At 42.5% G+C, this 26,996-nt stretch overlaps 1 protein-coding gene and 1 long non-coding RNA gene across 5 annotated transcripts in view; one reads left to right on the top strand and one right to left on the bottom strand.

Moving 5' to 3' along the window:
• Positions 1 to 22,996, bottom strand: part of KEL (Kell metallo-endopeptidase (Kell blood group)) — a 41,709-nt gene extending 18,713 nt beyond the window's left edge. For 2 of the 4 annotated variants that reach the window (XM_067005079.1, XM_067005084.1), the window contains exons 1-3: positions 22,862 to 22,996; positions 8,502 to 8,655; positions 1,447 to 1,588 (exon numbers count right to left, since the gene is read on the bottom strand). In XM_067005079.1, the coding sequence (XP_066861180.1) occupies positions 1,447 to 1,588; positions 8,502 to 8,519 (160 nt within the window). In that variant the 5' untranslated portion in view covers positions 8,520 to 8,655; positions 22,862 to 22,996. Of the gene's footprint in view, positions 1 to 1,399; positions 1,589 to 4,104; positions 4,289 to 8,501; positions 8,656 to 22,861 lie in introns of all 4 variants that reach the window. The other 2 variants (XM_067005087.1, XM_067005080.1) reach the window with 2 other exon arrangements.
• Positions 16,118 to 25,319, top strand: LOC136791868 (uncharacterized). Its single transcript, XR_010834813.1, has 2 exons — positions 16,118 to 17,318; positions 22,875 to 25,319. It is a non-coding gene; the product is annotated as an uncharacterized lncRNA (long non-coding RNA).
• The last annotated feature ends 1,677 nt before the right edge of the window (positions 25,320 to 26,996 follow it).

Below are 26,996 nucleotides of genomic sequence, written 5' to 3'. Positions count from 1 at the left end.
AAGGAGGAGTTATGTGGGACATGCCTTTCCCCTCCCCCCAGATTTATTTTTGGTATAAACTCTTTTGCATACAGACTGTTGAATTCCTTGTAAGTTTTTGCTGAAGATGGAACAATACATGTTCTGTCTTTAACTTCACAGCAAGACTGGCATTGCACTTTGTAAGGGAGATTCTTTAAATAAAAGACAGGTAGTCAGTCCAGAGGTGGTGCCTTCCATTCTGTGTAGGCAGTAACAGGTTGGATTATTCTGCCTTCTCAATGTGCTTTCTCTGAAACAGCACACAGTGATTTGGCCAAATTATAAGAAGCTACTGATTATGTCAACAAATGGAGCAAAAAAAGGACATAGCACAGAGAATGTAAGGAGATAATTTTAATACACAGAGGGAGATGTTCAAGCATAGGAAACAAACATTTCTCAGAAATGACATTTCTTAGAACAAAAACTTTCTAGTGTTTCTTGTATCCCTCCTTAGATAAAGGGGGATCAACACCCACCTCCCCCCCCCCCCCCCTTTCCCTTATCTAAGGTGCTGTGAACCCCTGGGTATGTGTTCCCTTTTTGGGTCAGAGTATCTTGTATCAACATCAGATCAGCTCAATTGTTAAATATGCCATTTGTAAATCAAAGTAAGACTTTCCATTCTGTGGTTTCAGCAGTTCTCATGGGAGGAGATATGCGGAGTGAAAATAAGCAAGATCTAAACTAACTAATATCTTTCCTTGGTCTCTATAATGAATGGTTTCCAACATAAAACAGGGGCTGGAAAGGGTTAGTGACTGTTCCCTCTCGTACTGCCACTGGGCACAACTGAAAAGAGGCTGGCTCCATCCTCTTGACAACCTCCCCTCAGATATTTATATACATTAATGAGGTCTCCCCTCAGTCTTCTCTTTTCCAGGCTAAATTGGCCCCCTTCTTTCAGTGTGTCCTTGTACAACAGGTGTTTCAGTCCTCTAAGCATCTTTGTAGCCCTTCTCTGAACTCGTTCCAGTAGTTCTGCATCCTTATTTTACTGGGGAGCCCAGACTAGACTTATTAAGTCAGGGATGGAGAAGTGGATGAGGAGCTAAAAATCTCAAATTCTGCACCAGTTTCCTGAAAGTTACTACAGGGTCATAGAACCTGGAGACCAGGACAAGGAGACTCAAGAACATCTTGACAATATAATGCTGCTGTCCTACCAAGCTGAATCCAGGCTTATTAAATGGCAGGCAGAGGAGGAGGAGGAGTGTGGGGATATATCCCTGCTATGACACAAGGAGGAGGCAGAAGAATGTACCTTTTTCACAACTGGTGTCTTTTTATGTTTCTTCAAGATTCTGAAAGTCTGATTCTTAAACAAATGCTAAGCCTAATGAGCATTGGAGGCAGATAGGAGAGGAAGGGGACTTACAAATAGATTGTATGAGGAAGCAGGGAAAAGGATATCCCATATTATACCTAGACCACAAGTCATCATGATATAGGTGATAAGTAATGTAAAACCAAGGAGAGTACTGAGAAGAAGTGCACACAGAAGTAGGCTTTTCCCTTGAAGACATCGTTCCTTATTTGCACCTGTTCTCAACTCCTGGTCACAGGTCTGAGGAGAGAAAAATGAGACAAACAGAAACAAATGAAGAAAGAAACATTTGTGTTAAAGTTAGCACTGGTCATATATCTACTATAAAATCTACTATATCTACTAGAAAATCACTCACGGGACTAGTGACAGAATACTAACAGTGGTCCCAGTCATCTAAGGAGTTTGTTCCCAGGGGCTTTCTCACCTCTTTCATATCCCTTTCTTTTCCAGCTACAGCTTTTCCACAGTGTTATTAAACACACATCTAAACACCGGCTTGCCATGAGGCAGCCTACCCTCCCATAGTTTCTTTTGTTTTATGGAATCATCTTGCATATGCCTCCTGAAAGTAACAAAGCCTTTTTAAGCCCATAAAGCTAACAACAGGATGGCTAGGTGTGGTGGTTTTACCCAGTTGGGTGGCTGAACTCCATCCCAACCTCTCTCTCACTCCCCCTCCTCAAAATGGAAGGGGGAGAAAATATGATGAAAAGGGCTCAAGGGTTGAGATGAGGACAGGGAGATTGCTCAACAATTGTCATCACAGGCAAAACAAACCCAGCATAGAGAGACTAATGTAATGTATTGCCTATTACTAACAGACTGGAACACTGAGAAACTAAAAGCAAGCTGAAAACACCTTCCCCGCATCCACCCTCTTCTACGTCCTCTCCCCAGACAGTGCAGGGGGATGCATAATGGGGGCTGCAGTCAGTCCACAATGCTTTGTCCCCACTGCTCCTTCATATTCAATCTCTGCCCCTGCACCAGCATGGAGTCCCTCCCACAGGATTCTGTCCTTCCTGAACTGATCCTGTGTGGGCTTCCTACAAGCAGCAGCTCTTCAAGAACTGCTCCAATACGGGTCTGTACCATGGGGTCCATCCTTCAGGAGCAAACTGCTCCAACATGGGTCCCCCACAGTCAGCAGCTCCTGCCAGACCATCTGCTCATGTGTGGGCTCCTCTCAACGGGCTGCAGCTCCGGCTCAGACTCTGCTCTGGCAGGGGTTCTCCTTAGGCTCTCCTTCAGGTCAGATCCATGTGCTCCATCATGGGGTCCTCCACGGGCTGCAGCATAGAGATCTGCTCTGTTGCACTATACCGTGGGCTGCATGGGAACATCCAGCTCTATCATGATCTTCTCCACAGGCCACAGGGAACTATTGCTCTGGTGCCTGGAGCATCTGCTCTCTCTCTTTCTTCACTGACCTTGGTGTCTATAGGGTTGTTTCTCTCTCCTCGCTCTCCCAATGGCTGTTGTGCAGTGGGTTTTTCACTTTCTTAAAACTGCTCTCACAGAGGTGCAAATAAGATTGCTTATTAGCTTGGCTCTGGCCAGTGGTGGGTCCCTTTTGGAGCTGGCTAAAACTGGCCCTTCTCTAAATGGGGCAACTTCTGGACTCTTCTCACAGAGGCCACCTCTGCAGCCTCCCTGCTACCAAAACCTTGCCACATAAACCCAACACACTAGGACTAGTGGCTCTTTAACCTGTTTGCCAACTTGAGCGCTAATTTCAACATGAGCACTAATCTCTTCTCAAGTAAGAGCTTCTGAACCCTAAGCCCTGTAGTCAAGTTCAAATGAGAGAGATTTGTCTCATTCTAAAAAGTGCAGTATGCTGTAAGTCACAGGGAAGATCTTTAATACAGACTGTTTACATCTCACTTAAATTTGGTTGTATTTGCAATTTAGTCAGTGGAAAAGGTTAGGCATGTTATGAGTACTGCTTCTATTTCAAACATGTCTTAAGATAAACTGAAGCATTCTCCAAAGATACAGGTCTTTTTCTCCATTGACTGCAAAGGAAGCCACATGACTATGTCAGGCTACACTTCTAAATTCCACCTGGGTAAAGTTACGTAAAGTTACCTTTGCTGTGTGTGTTCACTGCTTCTACCTACTTTGGTGTGCATGAACATGGACAAGAACAGTAGGTTACAGCATACCACAAGGGAACAGACATGGGAATGGATGCTGGTAGTCTAAAAAAGAAGAAAAAGAACTGAAAAAATGAAAAGTAGAATGATTGAAAAGAATATACAGAGTGAAAAAGGAGGCAGAAGGGGAAAAAAAAAAAAAAAAGCAAAAGATAAAGGAAAACCTGAGACTAAGAGTATAATGAGGAAATAGTATAGCAAATAAGGAGTAAACCTAGTCTTGAAAGCTGAAGGACATGCTAGTCTGAAATTCTTACATGTCGTTTTTAGGACCCGGCTTGCACTTCCCCCACCACAGTTCCAACTTAGTTCCCTGTGCTCAGGCCTGCCTCTCCAATGAAATAAAGTTGTTTGAGAAATCTTGACAGAGAAAGCTAGAAGAAACCTCGGTGGAGGTGCCCACTGAATGCCACTGAGTGCCTTCGGTGGGAGCTGCTTTTTGCAGCTTTCATGTATGATCTTCATCTCAGCTATGCTTCAGCAGCATTATAGCCCCACCTATGGCTGGCCATGTACCCCATTGATCTGAACCCTGACCTGCAGACTTGATTGTGCAGGTTTGACCTTGGACTTGCCTCCTCACGATGGACTTACCTTGCAATCTAGACTCTTGGTTGACCCTGGCTACTGGCACCAAGCTTGCCTTACTCCTTTCATTCCCATACTGTGGGTTTGCACCCTTTGCTGGTAAGGCCAGTACTTCTTGCTTGTCTCATCATGGCTCCCAGCTTACAGAATTCTTCCTTGTTTGCCCTTTCTGCTCACTTACATGGAGCAACTAAAGATTACATTAAAGTGCATTAATCACCATGCTTACTATGCAAAAACAAACAAAAAAACAAATATCAGAAAACGTGTATCTTTACAAAAATAACAAAACCCTACAAGAAGTAGGCATATACTTCACAACATAGGCCCCTTCCCCTGAGGAAAGGCTAAGGAAATGAACAGCCTGCTGTTAACCATCTTAGTAAATCACCTCCAGAAATATACTTCTGGAGTATGTTTGGACACTGTGGTGGTGATTTCTGCATAAAAACATTAACAGAACAGAAAATATAGAAAGAAACAGAAAACAAACAAATAAAATAACAACAACAAAACAACAAAACAGACCCTATTATTTGATATATTTCAAATGTCCATTTATTCAGTCAGTAACATTGACTTCTCAAAAGCAGCTTATTTGACAGCTGTAACAATGGTTAAATGCCTAACTACTTTTATCCCTTTATAATTCTTTTCTGATGACTTCTTAAGACAGGATACAGGATAACTAAGCAGAGAGCAAGTGCATACAAGTGAATCCTGGCATTAAAAGGTGCAAAATACAAAACATGAACATACTGGCAAAGCATAGTGTAGGAAATATAAAAGAGGAAATCTAAATTCCTTTCAAATGCCCCTGTAGTAAAACACTTTAGCTTTTACTCTCCAAGTACAGAAGAAGTGAGGGAAGTGAGCAAAAGAAAATTTGCTTTGCTGAAAGGAAAAAGAAAATCCAAGCCCTTGTCTCTCACCATCTAGGAAAGAGTGAACTATTTATATTCACTATGCTCTAGAATTTTCTGGAATTCTGGAATACTTCTTGTCTTTAACACAGAAAATCTGTCCTATACCTATAACAAAATGATTAGCATTTTGTAGTTCTTTAGTCTCACATTATTAGAGGATAACTATTTCTCTCTTTTGAGTGTTAATTATGCTATTTAGTACTCAAAAGAGAGAAACAGATATCCTCTGATAACATGCAGATACTAATGAATCTGAGAAATCAATACTCAAGACCAAAGTATTTGTTAACAGTAGATCTACGTCAGTCCTATAAATTACGTTCCTTTTGAAATAGAAAATGTCACAAATAACCACTTTTCTTTAAAACCTGTAAGAAAACTCGACTGTCCCCCTCAAGACTCCAGCGTGAAACAACTAGAGAATTGCACATATACCAGGAAGAGAATAGCAGAATATTGCAAAGCACAAAAAAAAAAAAAAAAAAAAGAGAGGGAGAGGGAGAGGGAGAGGGAGAGGGAGAGGGAGAGGGAGAGGGAGAGGGAGAGGGAGAGGGAGAGGGAGAGGGAGAGGGAGAGGGAGAGGGAGAGGGAGAGGGAGAGGGAGAGGGAGAGGAGAGGAGAGGAGAGGAGAGGAGAGGAGAGGAGGAGAGGAGAGGAGAGGAGAGGAGAGAGAGGAGAGGAGAGGAGAGGAGAGGAGAGAGAGGAGAGGAGAGGAGAGGAGAGGAGAGGAGAGGAGAGGAGAGGAGAGGAGAGGAGAGGAGAGGAGAGGAGAGGAGAGGAGAGGAGAGGAGAGGAGAGGAGAGGAGAGGAGAGGAGAGGAGAGGAGAGGAGAGGAGAGGAGAGGAGAGGAGAGGAGAGGAGAGGAGAGGAGAGGAGAGGAGAGGAGAGGAGAGGAGAGGAGAGGAGAGGAGAGGAGAGGAGAGGAGAGGAGAGGAGAGGAGAGGAGAGGAGAGGAGAGGAGAGGAGAGGAGAGGAGAGGAGAGGAGAGGAGAGGAGAGGAGAGGAGAGGAGAGGAGAGGAGAGGAGAGGAGAGGAGAGGAGAGGAGAGGAGAGGAGAGGAGAGGAGAGGAGAGGAGAGGAGAGGAGAGGAGAGGAGAGGAGAGGAGAGGAGAGGAGAGGAGAGGAGAGGAGAGGAGAGGAGAGGAGAGGAGAGTTGGAAGGAACCTAGAAAGATAATTGAGTCCAACTGCTTGATCACTTCAAGGCTAACCAAAATTTAAAGCATATTATTGTGGGCATTATCCAAATGCGTCTTGAACATTGCCGAGGGAAATTGAAATTGGTTGTGTACCTCTAGATTAAAAACTGGAGTCTAAGGTCTATGTTATCACAGAATTGTAGAATCATATGATTCTATGATTATACTTCTCTGTTAGAAACTGGATTTTAAGGTCTACATTATGTGAGCCATAAGGATAAAAAAATTTCTTTAAGCACCTCACCTTCCCTAAGGAATGTCTCTCTAATCTGGCCTCTGTTACTGGGGCTGGTTTTGACATTGTGAAACTTAAAGTGAAATATAAAGTCCATCCTAATTCAGTGATCCTTGGCAAGAAAGTGTGGATTTAACTAGATGGAACTGGAAATGGGCTATACAAACTCCCAGGGCACAGGATGCAGGAACGTTACAAAGCACGCAGGAAGTAGAAGCATTTTATGTGGTATATTTGAGGTTTGGTTGCATCACCCAACATGCCCCATATAAAGAGACAAGTGAATGGCCTGAAGAAGCCTGTGCAAGAGGATAAAGAGCCTTTAATCTCTGACAGAGCTCTTACATATGGACCTCATTTGAGTGAGTGAGAAGTATGATTAGTAATTGCATGAAGTTGAAGATAAATTTCCACTACGGTTTCAGTTCTTTCACGCTTTTCTTTGACGAACGTACAAGTGCTTAAATTTAAATGGCTTCACTGTAGCTAAGTGAGAACAAATGCCTGTAAAATCACTATAAGCAGACTTCTAATCGTCCTTGGTTATAAAATGAACAACGTTGAAAATATGTACTACACAAATTACCCCATTTGAATGAGAGCATGCTAGCAGAATCCTGACAGGTACTGGGTAACATTAAAGAAAAAACAGTTTGATGCAATTAAATCAGCCAAAAAATTTGATTTTTCTTCAGCATCTCCTTCTTTCTCTTTGCAAGACATCTCGAAGTCTGCAGAGGTTGATGTTCCTCTGCCCAATTCTCCCCCATCTCTTATTTCCCCAGTGTTTAGTACTGCTGTAGAAAAAGATGACTGTAACTTTGAGGAAAATTAAATTCATTAAAATAAAGAGACCAAAAGTAGGGAGAATTGGAGCTATTTTTCATAAATGTTTACCAGATGATTTAAGGGTATTGTTTATCAGCCAGTAGACTATTCAAGAATTACTGACTTCAACTGTTGCCCAAATTGTCTATATCACATTAGTTAAGTGGATGATGTTTTCAAACTAATGCCTTAAAACTAATTTAGCATTTTCTTAAATTTGTCTTTTGTCAGCAAATCATTTAAACACATAAGTTGAGCACACTGAATGGCATTTGAGAAATAATGTTTTAGACTGCGTTCAAAGTATCCTACCTCCTAACATGAGAAACTAAACAGAAAGTGTGTTGAATTATATTCTGAACTACTAAAAGTCAGAAACATAACAAAGGCCGATAACTATTTGAAATTGTGATTGTTGGCTGATCTCCATCACACAGTAATACAAGAATGGATATACAAACCAAACTTTTCTGCAAATTCTTTAGCTAGAAAAATGCAGATGAGATAAAGTGAACAACCATTTGCAATAAAAACATATCTCTTACAACACTGAACAGTTTTCAACATAACAAAATATGTTTCTTTTTAATATAATCTAGTTACATATAAAATAAAAAATTTTTATGTAATAAAAATTACATAAAAAATATTACTATCACTACTATATATGAATGTTTTGTACCTTTTAGCAACTCTCAGCTAACAGCTCGGTTAGTAATTTGTCTATAAATATCCAGTTAACACTCTACTAATCATTTCTGTGAGATGTAAAACCAGAAAAAGGACACCACACTGCATGGGGAGCAATTAGCCATTTTCGTGTTCAGAAAGCTATGCCACATTTACCCACAACTTGTTGAGAAAAAAAAAAAAAAAAAAAAAAAGCACATTTCTGCATAAGTGCTTTCTGAAAATAATTTGTTTGTTGAAAAATAAGGATACAACAAAAGAAGCAAATAATCAGCTTATTAATATTTATTGCCAGGGCTTCAGACAGGTCTGAATAGAGACTTGGAATGGCAGTTAGGATGACTAACAGGAAGAGCAAGAATCCCTAAATCCTCACACCATACCCCACCACATCAGTAATTCTGAGACCTGGGCAAGACCCTTCTGGATACAAAGTCTCAAATCTCAATTACTCCAGTACCCTAGGGCAGTAATAATAAGACGAGCTGCTGTGACAGGGAAAGAAAATAAGACAAACCTTCCTTACCTCTGGAACAGTCTTCATTTTTGTCACTGAGCTGGCTTTGCCTCTGTAGTTACCGCAGTTGTCAACTCTGTTTACTTGTTTACTATCAGTCTTCTGTGCTCATGGCACACTACTGAGTTCGGAGACAATCTCTTCTTCCCAGCTTGGCTGATTGCTGTGGGGAGGAGAAAAGCAAGGAAAAGCTCTGAGAAAAACACCCTTAAAGAAAATGGGAGGGAGGGAAATGGATATATTTCTGCAAACTCTCCACCCACCTTCTCTTCCTAACACCCCTGTTTCTCATAAAACTAGCTTTATTGTTCCCTTCTGCATCTCCCTGCAACCCAAGGTCTTTCTCTCTTCTGGCACTATACTGAAATCTATTTGAAAAGAAGTATGTGATTCTGTCTCCTCCAGCCTCTTCTCAACTATTTGCTTCTTTTCTCTCCAACGGCCTTACTATCCTACCCACCCAACAAGCCTGTTTTGGTCTGATATTTTCACTGCTTCTAGCCTGTTTCAACCTGATGCTCTGTGGCCTAGAGACCTCTGTCTATTGCAAGATTCCGTGGGATATGGATCCTATTGTTCCTCCTCTCCCAAAAGGAAGGCTGACATGCTGCCTTTTTTTTTTCTCTGTCTCATCTGCATCTAAGTTCATTCAAGGCATGAACAGAAATCCGCTTCTGGTTCTTCCTCTTTTGGATTAAGAGGCATAAAATAAATAAATAAATAGATAGATAGATAAATAGACAAACAGATAAATAAATAAATAAATAGATTGTTACTGACTCTATTTACAATTGAATGTTGCTTCTCAGGTGATGGCAGCCTGTGCTTCTTTGCTTCCTTATGAATGTATATTGAAGGGATTAAGGCACACGGTTAATTTACTTTGAGTAATGAAAACAAGGATCACTTCCCTGAGACATTAAAAACAGAGTAATGGAAGTTGGGAGCTGAGACCTGATCAAGTGGATTCTGGGATTTGAGAGGGATGGTGGAGATGAGTTTGGTGTCAGCTTCCAAAATGACCGAAGCAAGCAGAACACTGGGACAGGACAGTTTACCTCCCTACCTTGTGAGTATCTCAGGGGAATACAGTGTTTTGGTTCACTAGTTTGGAAATAAACAGATATCTGTTCAGCTGTTCAGAGCTTCCCAAAATTTTGGGAAGCTCTCCTAAAATCCAAATCTTCTTCCCACCACCAATCGAATTTTAATCCGTATTCCAGTAGTGCTGAAACTTTGTATATACTGTGACAAAAACACTTGTTATATGTCTGAGACCAGTTACATATACCCAGTTCTTTCTACCTCTGAGGTCACTAGTAGTTATATATTTCTATATTTAATTAACATCTCTAAATACTGTAAAAATTATTGTATACAACAAAAAAGATCCTTACTGACCTTTCTTTCCTTGTAATAGGTCACCACCGTTCAGCTTAACTTCAGACTCCAATTTGAAATACTTCTTGCGTAAGTGATTGAGATTTGTCTTATTGGAAGCTATAAGACATCATTTTTTGTAGTCACAATTCCTACATCACTGGAATGAGCGTTTCTGTGATTCAAACTATCCAATATATGCAAAGGTGCTTCGTTCATGATGGCCTAAAGTAATTTACAGCTAGTCAGACCCCAAATCTTTATGCAAACTGAGAAATGTAAATATGTAAAAAAAAAATAATATAAAATAAAAAAATTGTAATCCTTTTTTTCAATACATCTTTAAGTCTTTTGTATGTTTTTGTATTTTCTGCCACTTTTGCCTTTGTGCCTTTTCTACTCTTCTCTACTTTAAATCTTTTCTCACAACAGCTATAGCTCTAGTAGTCTTTCACAAACATTTTTCAGTAGTTGAACTAATACTGCGTACAAAGAAATGGTATGAATATGTGTGTAGGGACCTGACTAGTTTTAACTGCAAGTGATCTTACAGTGGAGATATCTTTGTGAATTGACGGAACAAATTCTTTCACAGCAATATACAGTTTATTTATCTGCTTTACCTATGTGTCTGAACTCTTTCATCTTCATAATTATGCCATCCAACAGCTCCCAAGCTTTAAGTATTGAAGGTATCTTAACTTGTACTTTCTCTAATGAACACTATCTAAGCTTTATAAATTCTCTAGGCATGGAATTTATTGCCTTTTTAGTATACAATGGCTATGATCATGTAGAACACAATATAATTTAAATTAAAACAGGTAAAATCTTGGCTGAAGTATTAAGTTTTAAAACATAATGTAAGAAGACCAAAAAAAGCCTCTTTGTCGGTATGCTAAAGCAATACGACTGCAGTTTCCTAGTTTCATTAGCTGGTATCTTTTACACAGATCCTCTGTTTCTTTGTGGTTAAATGTGATTTTAACACATAAATTAAGAAAATTCTACATTGGTATTGCCACACCATATGGATCCTCCCATATACACTATCTAAAAATACTTTGAAAGTACATGTATGTATGAACATTCCCACACTTCGTAAATTAATCAAGACACATCTTGAAAAGCAGTAGGATTAAAACTTCATTGTCAGTACGGATAGAATATTTCAGGAAGTGGTGCTACTATTTCAGAGAAGAGTACTGGTCTTTGAATCCCAGGGCCATTTTCATTGGCCCTGGGATGCTGAGAAAGCTGTCTTGCAAGAAGGAGAGGAGAGGAGAGGAGAGGAGAGGAGAGGAGAGGAGAGGAGAGGAGAGGAGAGGAGAGGAGAGGAGAGGAGAGGAGAGGAGAGGAGAGGAGAGGAGAGGAGAGGAGAGGAGAGGAGAGGAGAGGAGAGGAGAGGAGAGGAGAGGAGAGGAGAGGAGAGGAGAGGAGAGGAGAGGAGAGGAGAGGAGAGGAGAGGAGAGGAGAGGAGAGGAGAGGAGAGGAGAGGAGAGGAGAGGAGAGGAGAGGAGAGGAGAGGAGAGGGAGAGGGGAGGGGAGGAGAGGGGAGGGGAGGGGAGGGGAGGGGAGGGGAGGGGAGGGGAGGGGAGGGGAGGGGAGAGGAGAGGAGAGGAGAGGAGAGGAGAGGAGAGGAGAGGAGAGGAGAGGAGGAGGAGAGAGGAGAGGAGAGGAGAGGAGAGGAGAGGAGAGGAGAGGAGAGGAGAGGAGAGGAGAGGAGAGGAGAGGGGAGGAGAGGGGAGGGAGGGGAGGGAGGGAGGGGAGGGGAGGGGAGGGGGGGAGGGGGGGAGGGGAGGGGAGGGGAGGGGAGGGGAGGGAGGGGAGGGGAGGGGAGGGGAGGGGAGGGGAGCTGGAAGGCACCTAGAAATATAATTGAGTTCCAACTGCCTGACAGCTTCAGTTCCCTTGTGTCCTAATGTTGGTTAACAGGGAGAAGAGACCAGCACCACCCTCTGTGCTTCCCTTGCTCAGCAAGCTGTAGAGAGCAATGAGGTGGCCTGTTAGCCTTCTTTTCTCCAGACTAGACAAATCAAGTGTCCTCAGCCTCTCCTCATAGAACTTGCCTTCCAGCCCCTTTACCAGTTTTGTTGCCCTCCTCATTCAACTATCTTACTATCCTTTTTATATTGTAGAGACCAGAACTGCACAAAATATTCAAGCTGAGTCCACACCAATGCTAAACACAGCATAAGAATCATCTCTTTTGACTGGTGGGCTATGCTGTGGTTAAGGCACCCCAAAATGCAGTTTGTTCTCTTGGCTGCCAGGGTGCAGTGATGCCTCGCGTTAAGCCTACTGTCAACCAGCACTCCCAAATCCCTTTCTGCTGAGCTGCTCTCTAGCCACTCTTCTTCCAGCCTGTACCTGTGTCCAACATTACTCTGTCCCAGGTGCAGAACCCAGCATTTTCCTTTGTTGACCTTCATGCCGTTGCCAATTGCCCAGTCCTCCAACCTTTCTAGATCTCTCTGCAAGGCCTTCCAGCCTTCCAAAGAGTCAATAGCCTCTCCCAGTCTAGTGTCATCAGTGAACTTGCTGAGGCTGCATTCAACTTCTGCATCCAGGTCATTGATTAAAATGTTGAACAGGCCCTAGAATTGGGCCCTGGGGAACACCACAGGTGACTGGCCATCAGACAGATTACAGGCTGCCACACTGTGAGCTCCACTGTTCAGCCAGTTCATCATTCACCATATTATGAAACTGTTCGTTTCAGAGTTGGAGAATTCTCCTGAAGGACGCTGTGAGGGATGATATCAAAGGCATTACTAAAATCCAGAAAAACTTTATGCACCGCCTTCCCTTCATCCGCTAAGTGGGTGATATTGTTGTAGAAGATTGAATTACTAAAAAAGGACTTTCCCTTCATGAACCCATGTTGACTATGCCTGATAACAGCTTTATTCTTTGAATGCCTTTCAGTGGCACACAGAGTAATCTTCCCCATAATCTTTCCAGGCAATGAGGTTAGACTAACAGGTCTGTATTTTCCTGGGTCTTCTCACATGCACTTCTTGTAGCATGAGAAGACCCACCATAGCAGTGTTGTATAACGTTGGCTTACTTCCAGTCAGACTGGACCTTCCCATAGTCCCAGGACCTTTGGTAGATTATTGAGAGAGCTCTAGTTAGGATTTGCTAACTCCTTCAGTACTCTAGGGTGAGTTGCATTAGGTGATGCAAACATTCAGCTGATAAAACTGTTCCCTTACAATTTTATTTGCCACAAATGGAAAGTCACTGCTTCCCAGTCATGTTTGTCTAACTCAGAGGGCCAGGCAACACAAGATCTATCATAAATATTAAAAACTGGAAAAAAAAAAAAAAAAAGACATTAAATGCCTCAGCTGTTTCCTCATCCTAGTAGAAAAGATACAGGATGTAAGGTTTCCTCTCTTAAGTCATTACAGACCATAATAGCAATGCATAACTGCTCTTCTTATGATTTCCATTGGAGACCGTGCTCCTGAGTAGCATTCTGCTGCAACAGAGTTTGTTGAATAGTTAAGCAGGAAAGTGACAGTGTTATGGAGAGAATCAAGATGCTAAAACTTTTATTTACTCCAAAATTCCTGTCTTCCTTTGGAGAGAATGTGGATTCATTTCATGTAGGTGCACACTCTGTGCCTGTGTTCTGAGATATCCAAGTATTTTATCCAAAATTATGTGACTCACACTTCATAAAAATCTGCTTGACTGTGGTCATTAACTGGAGCTGTGTAACTCAGACACTGTAGTTATGTGCCTTTTCAAGCAGACCCTCCTGCATCTGGCAAACTCAGGGTGAGGACAAAACACATTTTCATCTGGCAGCAATAAGCCAGGTAAGCAAGCATATCTTATATGTCCCAAACTACCAAGTGGATACGCAAGTCTTTTTCATGTCAGGTGCCACAGGTCAGTGGAATATCTCTATATACATTTAAGCCTTGAGAAAGGTCTATGCTGGAGGAGTCTGCATATGGTTAGTGTGCAATAATGTCTTTATTGAGTATACAGCCTGTACAGCTCTGGCAAACTTGTGAGGTGAATACATGAATTATCCACATATACATGAATACAGTGCTGTTTAAGTAAAGTTGTTTTTTCCTGTTAGCATATAAGTTTCTTTGAAGACACTCCTATCAATTACTGAAAGTAAAGACAAAAAGTTTCCTTGTTTTCTAACTACTGAGGTAGAAAGAGTGGTTGGCAGTGTGTGTGGAGGGAGACGTCATAAGTAATTCTTATCAATCAATTCCCTTCTTATCTTTAAGGCACAGATGACTGCTCTGCTCTCCTAAGCCCACAAGTTAGAGAGAGGACCTCTAGATTTTTTCTTTGTGACAGAATCCCCAACTTCTTTTGCTTCTCTATACAGTGTGTTAGGTTTTCCAAGTGTAACACTGATCAGCACAAGAATAAAATGTTGGATATGCCTTCCAGCTGTCACGCAAAAATGGCAATTATCTTTCAGATATCTCCTTGATTCTGGTTCATAACAATGTGGAATTAAGTGCATTGATATGTATTTAGCAGATATTGTTAAAATACAGTCAAGATGGTTGTTAATCTAGTAAGATTTCAAAAAAGTATTTTCTTGATATCTGTCCTGAAGGGACAGTGAACTGGAGTTGTGCACTAATTTTTACCTGTGGCAAATTCAGGATAAGATCTGTGCTGGTGAGAGTAAAATAAAACTAAGGCTTATAACCTAAACGCTGGATGCTAATGTGTGAGGTGAAAAGGGCCTTGAATTTCAGAGATTATTGGTCTAATAAGCAGAAACAATTAAATTTCAAGTGTAGATTATGTTATTTTGATGATGAATCACTAAAAAACTATAATTTGCAATCACTATGACTCTAAAAAGAGTCAATTTCAGTCATAAGACTTCAAGCTCGCTTCCTTAAATCAGTTGTTCCCTGGAAAATCCATGCTAAATGGTGATGAAAATGAACATTAGGAGAGTCATATTGGAAGGAAAAAAGGGATTTGAGAATTGAATGTGCAGGAATGAACAACAGAAATTGCAATGGCCTCATGTTAACCACTGTCAAATACTGCCACAGAATGCTTGTGTTCCAGAAAAACGGTTTGTGAATGGAAAAATAAAACGATTAGTTTAGTTTCTTAAGAAGTACTGAAAATCCTTAGGAGTGTTTTGGGGGCTGTACTACTTGAAGGATGAAAGTTGAGCAGGACAGTATCCAGGAAAAAGAAGCAAGCCCAGAAGAATTTTGCAAGAAAATTGATGCCTTAGAAATGGGTAATTGACCTAGACTAAGTACTAAGCATAAGTTAATCCATTTTTAAAACAAACTGCTAACTCTGAGAAGCAGAACAGAAGCATATAAGTGCTCAACACTGTCTGAAGACAAGGCAGTTAAAAGGAAATGAGTGATAAAAGCATTCAAATTGCATGCATGTGTACTTTTTGCAAGTGTTTGAACTTGAGTACATGCAATCTTTAGCTCTTCCATTATTTACTAACTAAATTCACTTGAGTCATGGCTGTTACAGTACAACAGACAATTACAACTGAGAACCTTGCATCTCAACATTTATGTTTTAACTGTATTGTCACAAAAATAAATTATGCAAAACCGCAATATTTACAGTTAAATTAGGTAACATAGAAATTCCATGGCTATTGGCTATGCTTTAACAGGTGTCAGCAAGAACACTGTTTTTCAGTATTGTTTTGGACAGAAGTATATCCATATTATTTACCTGTAGTTGCAGCTCTGAACTGGATATCTAATGGTCTTCGGTCATAGAAATTCTTCCTGCTATCCAGTCCCCAAATCTGCTGTCCCCATTTGCATTTTAGATCACACTTAACATTACTTTGCAATGTCACAAATAATGTTTGTGAAATACAAAGAAGATAGACATATAAAAAAATAAAATAAAAAATAAAAAAGACCTTATTTTTCCCGAGCAGAGCCCTCAATTTCCTCTGCTTTCACAAATTTGTCATTTTATATTCATACTGTTTTGTTTTAAGTTAACAGCAGGATCCAAGAGAAATTCACAAGGGCTAAAGAAAGAAAACTTGTGGAGTGAGGTTAAGAGTTTAGTAAGTGAAAAAGGAAAAAAAGAAAAAAAAAAAAAAGAAAACACAGCACAAATCAAAACAAGTGGTGCAAAAAGTAGTCACTCACCACCAGCTAATCAATGTCCAATGACAGACCAGGAAACAACCCCCCCCCCCCCCCCCCCCGCCCCCCAACAGGTTTGGTTTTTTATTTTGAGTACTACATCATATGGTATAGAATATCCCTTTGCACAGTTGGGATCATTTGTCTTGATATGTCGCCTCCAAGTTCCTTGTGCATCCCCAGTCTTCTCACCTGCAGGGCAGTGTAAGAAGCAAAAAAGCCCTTGATGTTACGTAAGCACTGTCCAGAGATAGCTAAAATACTGGTGTGGTATTAGCATTGTTTTAATCACAAATTCAAAACATGGCACCATACTTTCTGCTACGAGGAAAATTGATTCTATCCCACCCAAAACTAGGACACCTTTTCATCCTTTTTGGTACATCCAGGTAGTGCACTGTCCTTTAGAGATTAAGGTCTAAATTTAGGATTATGGAGATTGCAAGTTACACTCTTATCTTTGATTCATGATGTGTGATCGTGAATGATCTGCTAACTTATCAGTGCATTTGTAAAATGGAATTTTTTGCATCTGTCCAGCAATGTGTTATAATTTTGAAAACAAATAACTTTCTATCTGTCTATAATGTGGGAATAAAAGTTTTGTTTTTGCAGAGTTACATTGTTTAAAGGTAAGGAATAGGGTATTGAGATATGCTTGCAGTGATAAGAAAACTTAGCAGGCGACCTTGTCAAATACAGACAACCAGACTCCTCAGAACAATTAGGTGAAAATCACGGTGTTAAGTCAAGTCAGATAAGTGAAGAAACATTACCACTTCAAACAGTAAAAAAGTCAAAAGTAATTTGAAATGTAACAGGCCGGCAACTGAAGGCCATGCACTGTCTGTGAAGCATCAGATAGATTGTGAACCTGGATTACCCACTCAGTGAGGAAACAGGGGAGGGTCCTGTCATCCAAAAGTATATAACGTGTGTTTTGGAACCAGTAGGCGCGCTCCTGCTTGTGGGACGCCCGCCATAGCAATTGCGAATAAATTACTACTTCACTGAGATCCTCGCCTGAGCCTAAGTTATTGGCTATGGAGTGTTTCTCACAATTTGGGGGCTCGTCCGGGATCCAGTCGCCTACTGGGGAGCCCCACCGCCGCAGCAACAGAAAGGCATGCCCCGCTGATTTCAGCGGTCCTGTGTATCCACGGTGGCGGTTCTGCGGAGAGCTGACAGAGGGCCCGAGACTGATTAAAGAGGCAGGATCCATGAAGTAGTGAGGAAGGGAAGAAGGTAGGCACTGCGGGTTTAAGAACTGATCCGGTAACTCTGTGCACAGACCAAGGTAAGAAATATTAAGTATTGCCTTGGGGGTCGGGTGAGACTCTGTGTGATGTGTGATTGAGACGTACTTTTGTACGAAGCGAGTGTGGAGTCCTGATCCGCGGTTCCGTAGCTCCGCGAGGGGCGCAGCCGGAGAAGGACGAAGCATGAGATAAGGGAGAGAAAGGAAGAGTCTAGGGAAATTTGGTGTACAGTAAGCCCTGGCACAGGGAAGTACCTGGCAGTACACCAGGGAAATTTGGTGTACGGTAATCCTTGCACGGGGAAGTGCTTGGAAGTACACCAGGGAATCTGGTAAACTCATAGGTGTGCGGTACCCCTTGCACGCGGAAGTGCTTGGTAGTACACCCCTATTTTCCAGAATCGGAACGTTAGTGTGTGGTACCCTGCAGGAGGGAAATTTCTGTAGCAGCACACTGACAAGGGCTAGGAAAAATGGGAAATATGAGTTCCAGGGGACAGGGAAATATCCCTGGGGGAGTGCCTACCGAAAGTTCTTCCTGAAGAATTATAAGAAATTGGAAAAATAATCTCAAAATTAGAGGAGATGATAAAAGAAAAGAAAAATGGTTAAATATTGTGTATTAGTCTGGACAAAAGAACCAATTAAGGAAACAGCAGTATTTTGGCCAAAATACGGGCCTGATGAAAATTCAGGCTTTAAATTTATGTGTAAACAATAAGATTCCTTTTTTTTTTGGAGGAGGAGCCAAGTTATGCTGCCTGTAATCCTAATATTGCACTGATGGCAGCAGCGGTCACTCCAGGAAGGGAGACAGGGACTGCAATTAGCACTGTCCCTAGAGAAGAGCGTACTCTAGGCTCTGGCAAGAATTAGAACAAGGTAGAAGAGGCACTGAGAATTTTGCCTTCCCTGATACTAACAGTACTAACACTAACTGTGTATCCTCTTAGGTGAACTTCCTCCCCTCCTTACCAGCAGAGAGGTTAGGAGTTTTAAGGAGATGAAGTCTTTAATTGAGGACCCCAGCAGGCTAGCTGAACTATTAGACCAGTTCCTAGGACCTAACTTATACTCTTGGGGGGGGGAATTATGTATATAAATATGTTGTTTACAGGGAAAGAAATGGGAATGATCAGGAGGAGAGCTGCTATACAAAAATGGGAAAGAGCTCATCCTCCAGGACCAGGGGTAATACCGGCAGAGCAGAAATAACCACTTGCCGACCCTGGCTGGAATAATAATAGCGTGCAACACCGAAATCATATGAGAGACTTGGGGTCAGAATGAGAAAGTACTTGGGGATGAATCCTGAGGACTCGGTAACCCAAGGGCTCTTGAAAGTTCATTTTGTGAGTAAAACCTGGCAAGATACACAGAAAATGCTCCAGAAGGTGGGGGGATGTAGTGAACAGTCACTGGGGGGCCCTCCTGTGGGAGGCCCTGAAGGTGTGTGTCGGGAGGAGAGAAGGAAAATGGGATGAAATATGTTATACTGATATGTTGTTTCAGCATCCCGGAGGGAGAAAGGTATGGAATTAAGTTGGCCAATGACTGAGACTTTGGTGAAAGTACAGGCTGGAGAAAGATAAAAAGAAGTGTTAAAAAGGGTTATTGAAGGTGTTAAAGGTGTGGTATGTAATTTTTGACAGAGCTGTTTTTTGAATGAGTTGGGAAAGTTGAATGAGCAGGGAAAGAGGATGTAGGCATTATCTAGGTAACAGTCTAGAAGTTTTGGTATATTTGCTGTGGTCTTTGGTCAGTTTCTCAAGTATCGAGAAGGGGGGGGAATTGTAAGGAATGGTCCAGCAATTCGTGACACTAAGGGATTTGAAGGGTTAACATTGAGGCCTGGGTTTAGGTGATAAGAGAACAGAGGGATTTTTAGAGAAAAACTGCTGACTCTGCACGGACGTGCAGTAGCTTCTGACATCCGGCCAAGAGACTACCAGATAAGGAGGAAGAATATGAGCCTTCCGCCCGAGCGGCCCGCGAGAGACCACCAGAGACTGATACGCAGGCGCCCCTGGGAGGACTTCGGATTCGGGAAACCAATTATAATAACCCTGCCTCTTCTAGAAGTAGTAATGAATATGTATTAGCCTAGGAGTATAAAAAAATCAGCCGTCTTATGTAACGGGTGTGCGTCTTGGTGGAGCAGAGACTCCCAGCGTACCCAGCGCTGTTTGCTTTCCTCTATTCGTTTAATAAATTGTAAACTTTGATTGCAGTCCTATTTGGGACTCAGTCATTTATAACAGGGGGATGGGGGGGGCAGCCTGCTCCACCTGGGCCTCTCCACAGGCCACAGGGGGCTTCGGCTCCGGCACCTGGAGCGCCTCCACCCCCTCCTTCTGTGCTGACTTTGGTGTCTGCGGGGAGGTTTCTCACTCCTTGCTCTCCCAGCTGCTGTTGAGCAGCAGGTTTTTGTTTGTTTGTTTGTTTGTTTGTTTTTGTGGATGTGCTCTCGCAGAGGCACGGACTGTGTTGCTCGTGGCTTGGCTCTGGGCAGCGGTGGGCCCCTTTGGGGCCGGATGAAATTGTCCCTTATCTGCCACGGGGCAGTTTCTGGATTCTCCTGGTGGGGGCTGCCATTGCAGCCCCCCCCCCGCCCCCCCCAAACCTTGCCATCAAACCCAATACACTGGGGCAGCTAGGTCATTACTGGCCTGTAAAGTATCAGGGATTAAATTAACTAATGAAACCCTAAAAAGTGATGGGGGTAGAAGGGGCTGGGATAACAGTGCCACCTTTGGGGGATACCAAGCTGAGACTAGGGGATAAAATGATCTCTGGGCAATTATTGTATGTACCCAAGGCAGGGACTAACTTGTTGGGAAGGGATTTGATGATGAAATTGGGCATTCAGATAGTAAACTGTTACACTGGAATAACAGTGTTATTAATGGAGTGCTCTCAGGCCCTGAGAGCAAAGATATATTCACCTCTGACTGGAAAGACTCTGAAGTGGGGGTGGAAGCAACAATACATATGGACAGTTTTACCTCAGGGGTTTACAGGGCCACCGATTTATTTGGGCAAAGTTCTAGAACAGATTTTGGAGCAATTCCGACCTCCCAAGAAGGAATTACTGTTACAAAATGTGGATGATCGTTTATTGTCAGGACAAGAGAAAACAGTTGTGAAGGAAGCTACTAACAAGCTATTCAACTTTCTGGGAAAGCAGGGCTTGGGAGTATTGAAAAATAAATTACAATACGTATAAAGAGAAGTCAGGTATTTAAGGCATCTAATGTCTGAGGGAAAACGGAGAATAAATCCAGAGAGGATTCAGGGAATTGTTGAAAACTAAGAAAGAACTAAAAAGTTCTAAGAGAAAGATTTTTTTAAGGAATCAGGAGCCATGAATAAATTTTAAACTTTGATTGCGGTCCTTTTTGGGACTCAGTCATTTATAAAAATTGGGGGCTCGTCCAGGATGGTCTTGGTTCCTGAATTCTGACTTGATCTAGGAGGGGCGCCCCCACCATTTGGTGGCTCCTGTTCGAGTCGGGTCGGGACTAACACCATCTTGAACCTGAATAAGGGCAATCAAAGATTTAGATTTTTTTTATGAGCTCCCTTTGCCGGCTGCAGCACTATATTTTGCCCGTAATTCTGTGCGCAAAGATCCGAACGAAGACGACGGAGTCGTAAGTATTTAAGGTGTATACTGTTCGGTTGGGTGGGATTCGGTTGCCTGTGTGTGTGTGAGAGTGTGACTGAGACGGAACTTAGTTTCGAAGCGATTGTGGAGGTCTTCTAACCGCAGTTCCAATCTCCTGTGAGGGACTTGGCCGGTGAAGGACCGAAGCGATTCCTATAGGATTCGTGGGTGGGTGATAGGTCCTAAACCCCCTGCAAGACACTCTCACTAAGGCAACCAAGGGCTGTAGGAATTGCCACAATAAAATTCCTAGATGGGTCAGACAAAATCGAAGACCCAGGACCAGAGAAAAGGGAGCAAATTACCAGACATACCGCCAGAAAGTCCGTTAGAGATAATGATTAGAAACTGGAATGATAGGGGCCCCAGAAAAGGAAAAAAGTACATTAAAAATGGTCCAGTATTGTACGATAGAATGGCTGAAGAAGCCTTTAAGACCACATATCTTTTGGCCCATTTTCGGATCCTTTGAAGACTGGGTTTGCCAGCCTTAAATCTACATGTTAATTCAAAAGAACCTTTTTAGCCAGGAGGAAAGTGATTATGCAGGATTATGGATCAGGATCTCACGTCCTTTTCCAGCCTCAATATTTACACTAAAAGCAGACAAGTTTGAAGAAGAAGAAAAAAAAAAGAAAAAAAGAAAAAGAAAAAAAGATGAATGGGAGTCATTGGATAACCTGCCACCTCTATATCCTAACAATCCACCCCCGGTGGTGCATCTTGTAATCCTATTTTGTTCTTAAATGTTTTGAGGGTGTCAAGGAGGAAGGTGGGAGCATTATCTAAATAACAGTTTAGAAGTTTCGGTATATTCACGGTGGTGTTTGGTCAGTTTCCCAAGTATCGGGGGAGGGGGCTGACTGATTATCAAAGCATCCTGGGGCATCTACCCTAGCAGGTCCACTAGTTGAAATAAAGCTAGGAAACAAAGACAGAGGCTTGAATTTTTTGTTGGTTACGGGAGCTTCTTTCTCTGTGTTAATTAGCCTGCAAATGTAATAGGAGCAACATATTCAGTGTTAAATAGTTTAAAAGGACGATTAGGAACTAAGACAACTACAATAATTGGAGCCACAGGGAAGGAGGAGGAATGGCCATTCTTACAACCCCTTGATTTGCGTTTTGGGGGTAAGGAACTAACCCATGAATTTTTGTATGTACCAGAATGCCCGATTCCACTCTTGGGACGGGATCTATTAGCCAACTTAGATGCAACAATAACCTTTGAGGATGGAGAATTAATAATGAAGGTACCTGAGTCCAAAGTAGGACAAATCCTAATGATCAAAGATAAAACCTTTGTTAATATTCCAAGAGAAGTAGAAAATGCAGTTATACCAGCAGTGTGGGAAACAGATGTACCAGGGAAGTCGAAACTGCCACAACCGGTAAAGGTGGAATTAAAGGAAGGAGCCAAACCTGTTCGAATCAAACAATATCCACTTAAGATAGAAGCTAGGCAGGGGATAGTGAAAATTATTGACAAATTTCTCAAATATCAGATTCTGGAAGAATGTAAATCGGAATACAATACTCCAATTTTTCCAGTAAAGAAGCCGAATGGCGAGTATAGATTGGTACAAGATCTTAGAGCAATAAATGAAATAACAAAGGACATTCACCCGGTAGTAGCTAACCCTTACACATCGTTAACATCTGTGAGAGAGAAATATAAATGGCTTACCGTGATAGATTTAAAGGATGCCTTCTTTTGCATACCTCTTGATAAAGATAGTAGAAAATTATTTTGCCTTTGAATGGGAAAACATACTGAAGTTTTTGTACCACATATGGTAACAACCGTTTTAGAACAAAAAGGGGGGGGGGGGGGCACTGGTTATCACCCAGCCGAATGATGAAATATCAGGCAATACTAACTGAACAAGATGACGTAACCTTGAAAACGACTAACCTGTTAAATCCAGCAGTATGTCTAGGAACTGTTCCAGAAGAAGGACCGTTGGAACACAATTGTGTGGAAATAATCGAACATACGCCAGCCGCGAAGATTTGAAGGACGTACCCCTTGAAAGTTTTTCCAGGAGCTGGATCACCCCGAAGGGCTGAATGGTAACACAAGCTCTGAAAGCGGGCCCAGCCCCATGACTGAAGGCGTTTCCCACACTCTCAAGATTGGACGGCAAAAAAGGATAAGAAATGCTATACTTCCTGGTATTGTTTTTACAGGGGCAATTGGGCCATGGGCAAGAATGGAGGAATAACTTTTTCACTTTGGGGGAGGAAGTGGCCAAGGCCTTTAACCTTAGTAACTGCTGGATTTGTGGAGGACCGGGGGGAGGGGGGGAACTGAAAGTTGGCCCTGGGTAGCAGGCCTGGTTGAACCCAAGTGGTGGGTCAGTAATTTGAGCGAAGTTCATAATGGGACGCAATTTTGGAAAGAGGAAGGAGGCCCATGGCAGTTGCACTCGTCAGCTCAGGGTGTATACTGCTTGAACAGAACAGGAACAGTGGCGGTGGGAAAAAGCATTTGCAATTGGACTCTGTCCCCTGGATATGATTGTACCAATCCTGGATGTAGTCCTATAAACTGTACAGCATGTAGTGAGAAATGGAACGCCACGCATGTTCAGCTGAGAAATGGGACTTGGCTGAAATGCTCATATTGAGAATTTTTTGGATCCGGATGTGAAACTGTGGCAAGAGCACAAGCGGGGGGACAATTCGATGGTCAAATCTTGAGCTGTCAGCGTGATAACACCACTAAGGAACAGCATGTGGTGCGGGTTTATCATTGGAAATGACAAGATGAGAATGGGAGGCGAGTGTTCTTTAAACATTTCTGGTCAGCTTATAATACGACAGGCCGCCAAAGAGAACTGAATTGTGACAGTAAGTGGAAACCCAACGTGGGAGCTTGGAAGTGTGCATATACGAGTACAAACGGGGCAGATATTGTAACAGGACCACTTGGTAACAAGGACACTCTGTATTATCACGCCCTAAAGGGTAAAGAGGGATGGGATGGTCCTTCTCCAGACGGGACGTGGGCCCTAAAGGGACATTATTGGGTGTGTGGCAAACATGCTTACAAGAGGCTACCCGGAAACTGGTCAGGAATATGCTATGTGGGGTACATAAGACCCTTGTTCTTTTTATTGTCACAAACACAAGGAAATCATTTAGGAATAAGATTATATGATGACCTGAACAGAATGAAAGGATCTATTGATACTTCCTTAGCCGGGGGTAGTGCCCAAAAATGGGGAAAGGATGAATGGCCTCCTGAAAGAATCATACAGCGTTATGGGCCAGCTACCTGGAACCTGAATGAGTTGGTATCAGGAGCCCGAGAACCTATTTATAATTTGAACCGAATAATCAGGTTGCAAGCTATCCTCAAAGTTGTAACCAATCAAACAGCGACAGCCTTGGATCTTCTGGCTGATCAATCCACTCAGATGAGGAATGCTATCTTTCAACATAGAATGGTCTTAGACTATTTACTAGCAGAAGAAGGGGAAGTGTGTGGAAAACTGAATGATTCTAGTTGTTGTTTACAAATTGATGATAATGGAAAAGTGGTTAAACAGATAACAAAGGAAATTAGGAAGGTAGCCCCCATCCCAGTACAAACTTGGAAGGGTATAGACTGGGATTTCTTTTCGTGGTTGCACGGTGGACCATGGGTTAAAAGGATGTTATTTTTATTTTTATGTGGTGTAAGGACATTATTGTTTATACCTTGTATGATACCTTGCTTTACGTTATTGGTACAGTGAATAATAAATAGCACCCAATTTGTGATGACTTCGGTAGAGAAAAAAGGTGATGTGTCAATAATGATGCTTAAGAAATGGACTCCCCGAGAACTGACTGATGAAATCTTGATAGTAACTGATAGTAACTGATGAAATTGTTACTAAAAAAGGTTGAAGAAGAGACACGAATTGATGATATTAAAAAGAAGGTGAGGGATTGTAAGGAATGGTCCAGCAATTCGTGACACTAAGGGATTTGAAGGGTTAACATTGAGGCCTGGGTTTAGGTGATAAGAGAACAGAGGGATTTTTAGAGAAAAACTGCTGACTCTGCACGGACGTGCAGTAGCTTCTGACATCCGGCCAAGAGACTACCAGATAAGGAGGAAGAATATGAGCCTTCCGCCCGAGCGGCCCGCGAGAGACCACCAGAGACTGATACGCAGGCGCCCCTGGGAGGACTTCGGATTCGGGAAACCAATTATAATAACCCTGCCTCTTCTAGAAGTAGTAATGAATATGTATTAGCCTAGGAGTATAAAAAAATCAGCCGTCTTATGTAACGGGTGTGCGTCTTGGTGGAGCAGAGACTCCCGGCATACCCAGCGCTGTTTGCTTTCCTCTATTCGTTTAATAAATTGTAAACTTTGATTGCAGTCCTATTTGGGACTCAGTCATTTATAACAGGGGGATGGGGGGGGCAGCCTGCTCCACCTGGGCCTCTCCACAGGCCACAGGGGGCTTCGGCTCCGGCACCTGGAGCGCCTCCACCCCCTCCTTCTGTGCTGACTTTGGTGTCTGCGGGGAGGTTTCTCACTCCTTGCTCTCCCAGCTGCTGTTGAGCAGCAGGTTTTTGTTTGTTTGTTTGTTTGTTTGTTTTTGTGGATGTGCTCTCGCAGAGGCACGGACTGTGTTGCTCGTGGCTTGGCTCTGGGCAGCGGTGGGCCCCTTTGGGGCTGGATGAAATTGTCCCTTATCTGCCACGGGGCAGTTTCTGGATTCTCCTGGTGGGGGCTGCCATTGCAGCCCCCCCCACCCCCCCCCAAACCTTGCCATCAAACCCAATACACTGGGGCAGCTAGGTCATTACTGGCCTGTAAAGTATCAGGGATTAAATTAACTAATGAAACCCTAAAAAGTGATGGGGGTAGAAGGGGCTGGGATAACAGTGCCACCTTTGGGGGATACCAAGCTGAGACTAGGGGATAAAATGATCTCTGGGCAATTATTGTATGTACCCAAGGCAGGGACTAACTTGTTGGGAAGGGATTTGATGATGAAATTGGGCATTCAAATAGTAAACTGTTACACTGGAATAACAGTGTTATTAATGGAGTGCTCTCAGGCCCTGAGAGCAAAGATATATTCACCTCTGACTGGAAAGACTCTGAAGTGGGGGTGGAAGCAACAATACATATGGACAGTTTTACCTCAGGGGTTTACAGGGCCACCGATTTATTTGGGCAAAGTTCTAGAACAGATTTTGGAGCAATTCCAACCTCCCAAGAAGGAATTACTGTTACAAAATGTGGATGATCGTTTATTGTCAGGACAAGAGAAAACAGTTGTGAAGGAAGCTACTAACAAGCTATTCAACTTTCTGGGAAAGCAGGGCTTGGGAGTATTGAAAAATAAATTACAATACGTATAAAGAGAAGTCAGGTATTTAAGGCATCTAATGTCTGAGGGAAAACGGAGAATAAATCCAGAGAGGATTCAGGGAATTGTTGAAAACTAAGAAAGAACTAAAAAGTTCTAAGAGAAAGATTTTTTTAAGGAATCAGGAGCCATGAATAAATTTTAAACTTTGATTGCGGTCCTTTTTGGGACTCAGTCATTTATAAAAATTGGGGGCTCGTCCAGGATGGTCTTGGTTCCTGAATTCTGACTTGATCTAGGAGGGGCGCCCCCACCATTTGGTGGCTCCTGTTCGAGTCGGGTCGGGACTAACACCATCTTGAACCTGAATAAGGGCAATCAAAGATTTAGATTTTTTTTATGAGCTCCCTTTGCCGGCTGCAGCACTATATTTTGCCCGTAATTCTGTGCGCAAAGATCCGAACGAAGACGACGGAGTCGTAAGTATTTAAGGTGTATACCGTTTGGTTGGGTGGGATTCGGTTGCCTGTGTGTGTGTGAGAGTGTGACTGAGACGGAACTTAGTTTCGAAGCGATTGTGGAGGTCTTCTAACCGCAGTTCCAATCTCCAAGTGGCTAAGGTATCACTGGAGCAAATAGTCCCTAGATATGGGATAGCTGAAAACATTGATTCAGATCAAGGAAGTCATTTCACTTCACAAGTACTGCAAGGGTTATTGCAGGCCTTAG

Source organism: Anser cygnoides, chromosome 1 (genome assembly GCF_040182565.1).
Source record: "Anser cygnoides isolate HZ-2024a breed goose chromosome 1, Taihu_goose_T2T_genome, whole genome shotgun sequence".
NCBI lineage: Eukaryota > Metazoa > Chordata > Aves > Anseriformes > Anatidae > Anser > Anser cygnoides.
This window is presented reverse-complemented; position numbering and strand designations above follow the sequence as displayed.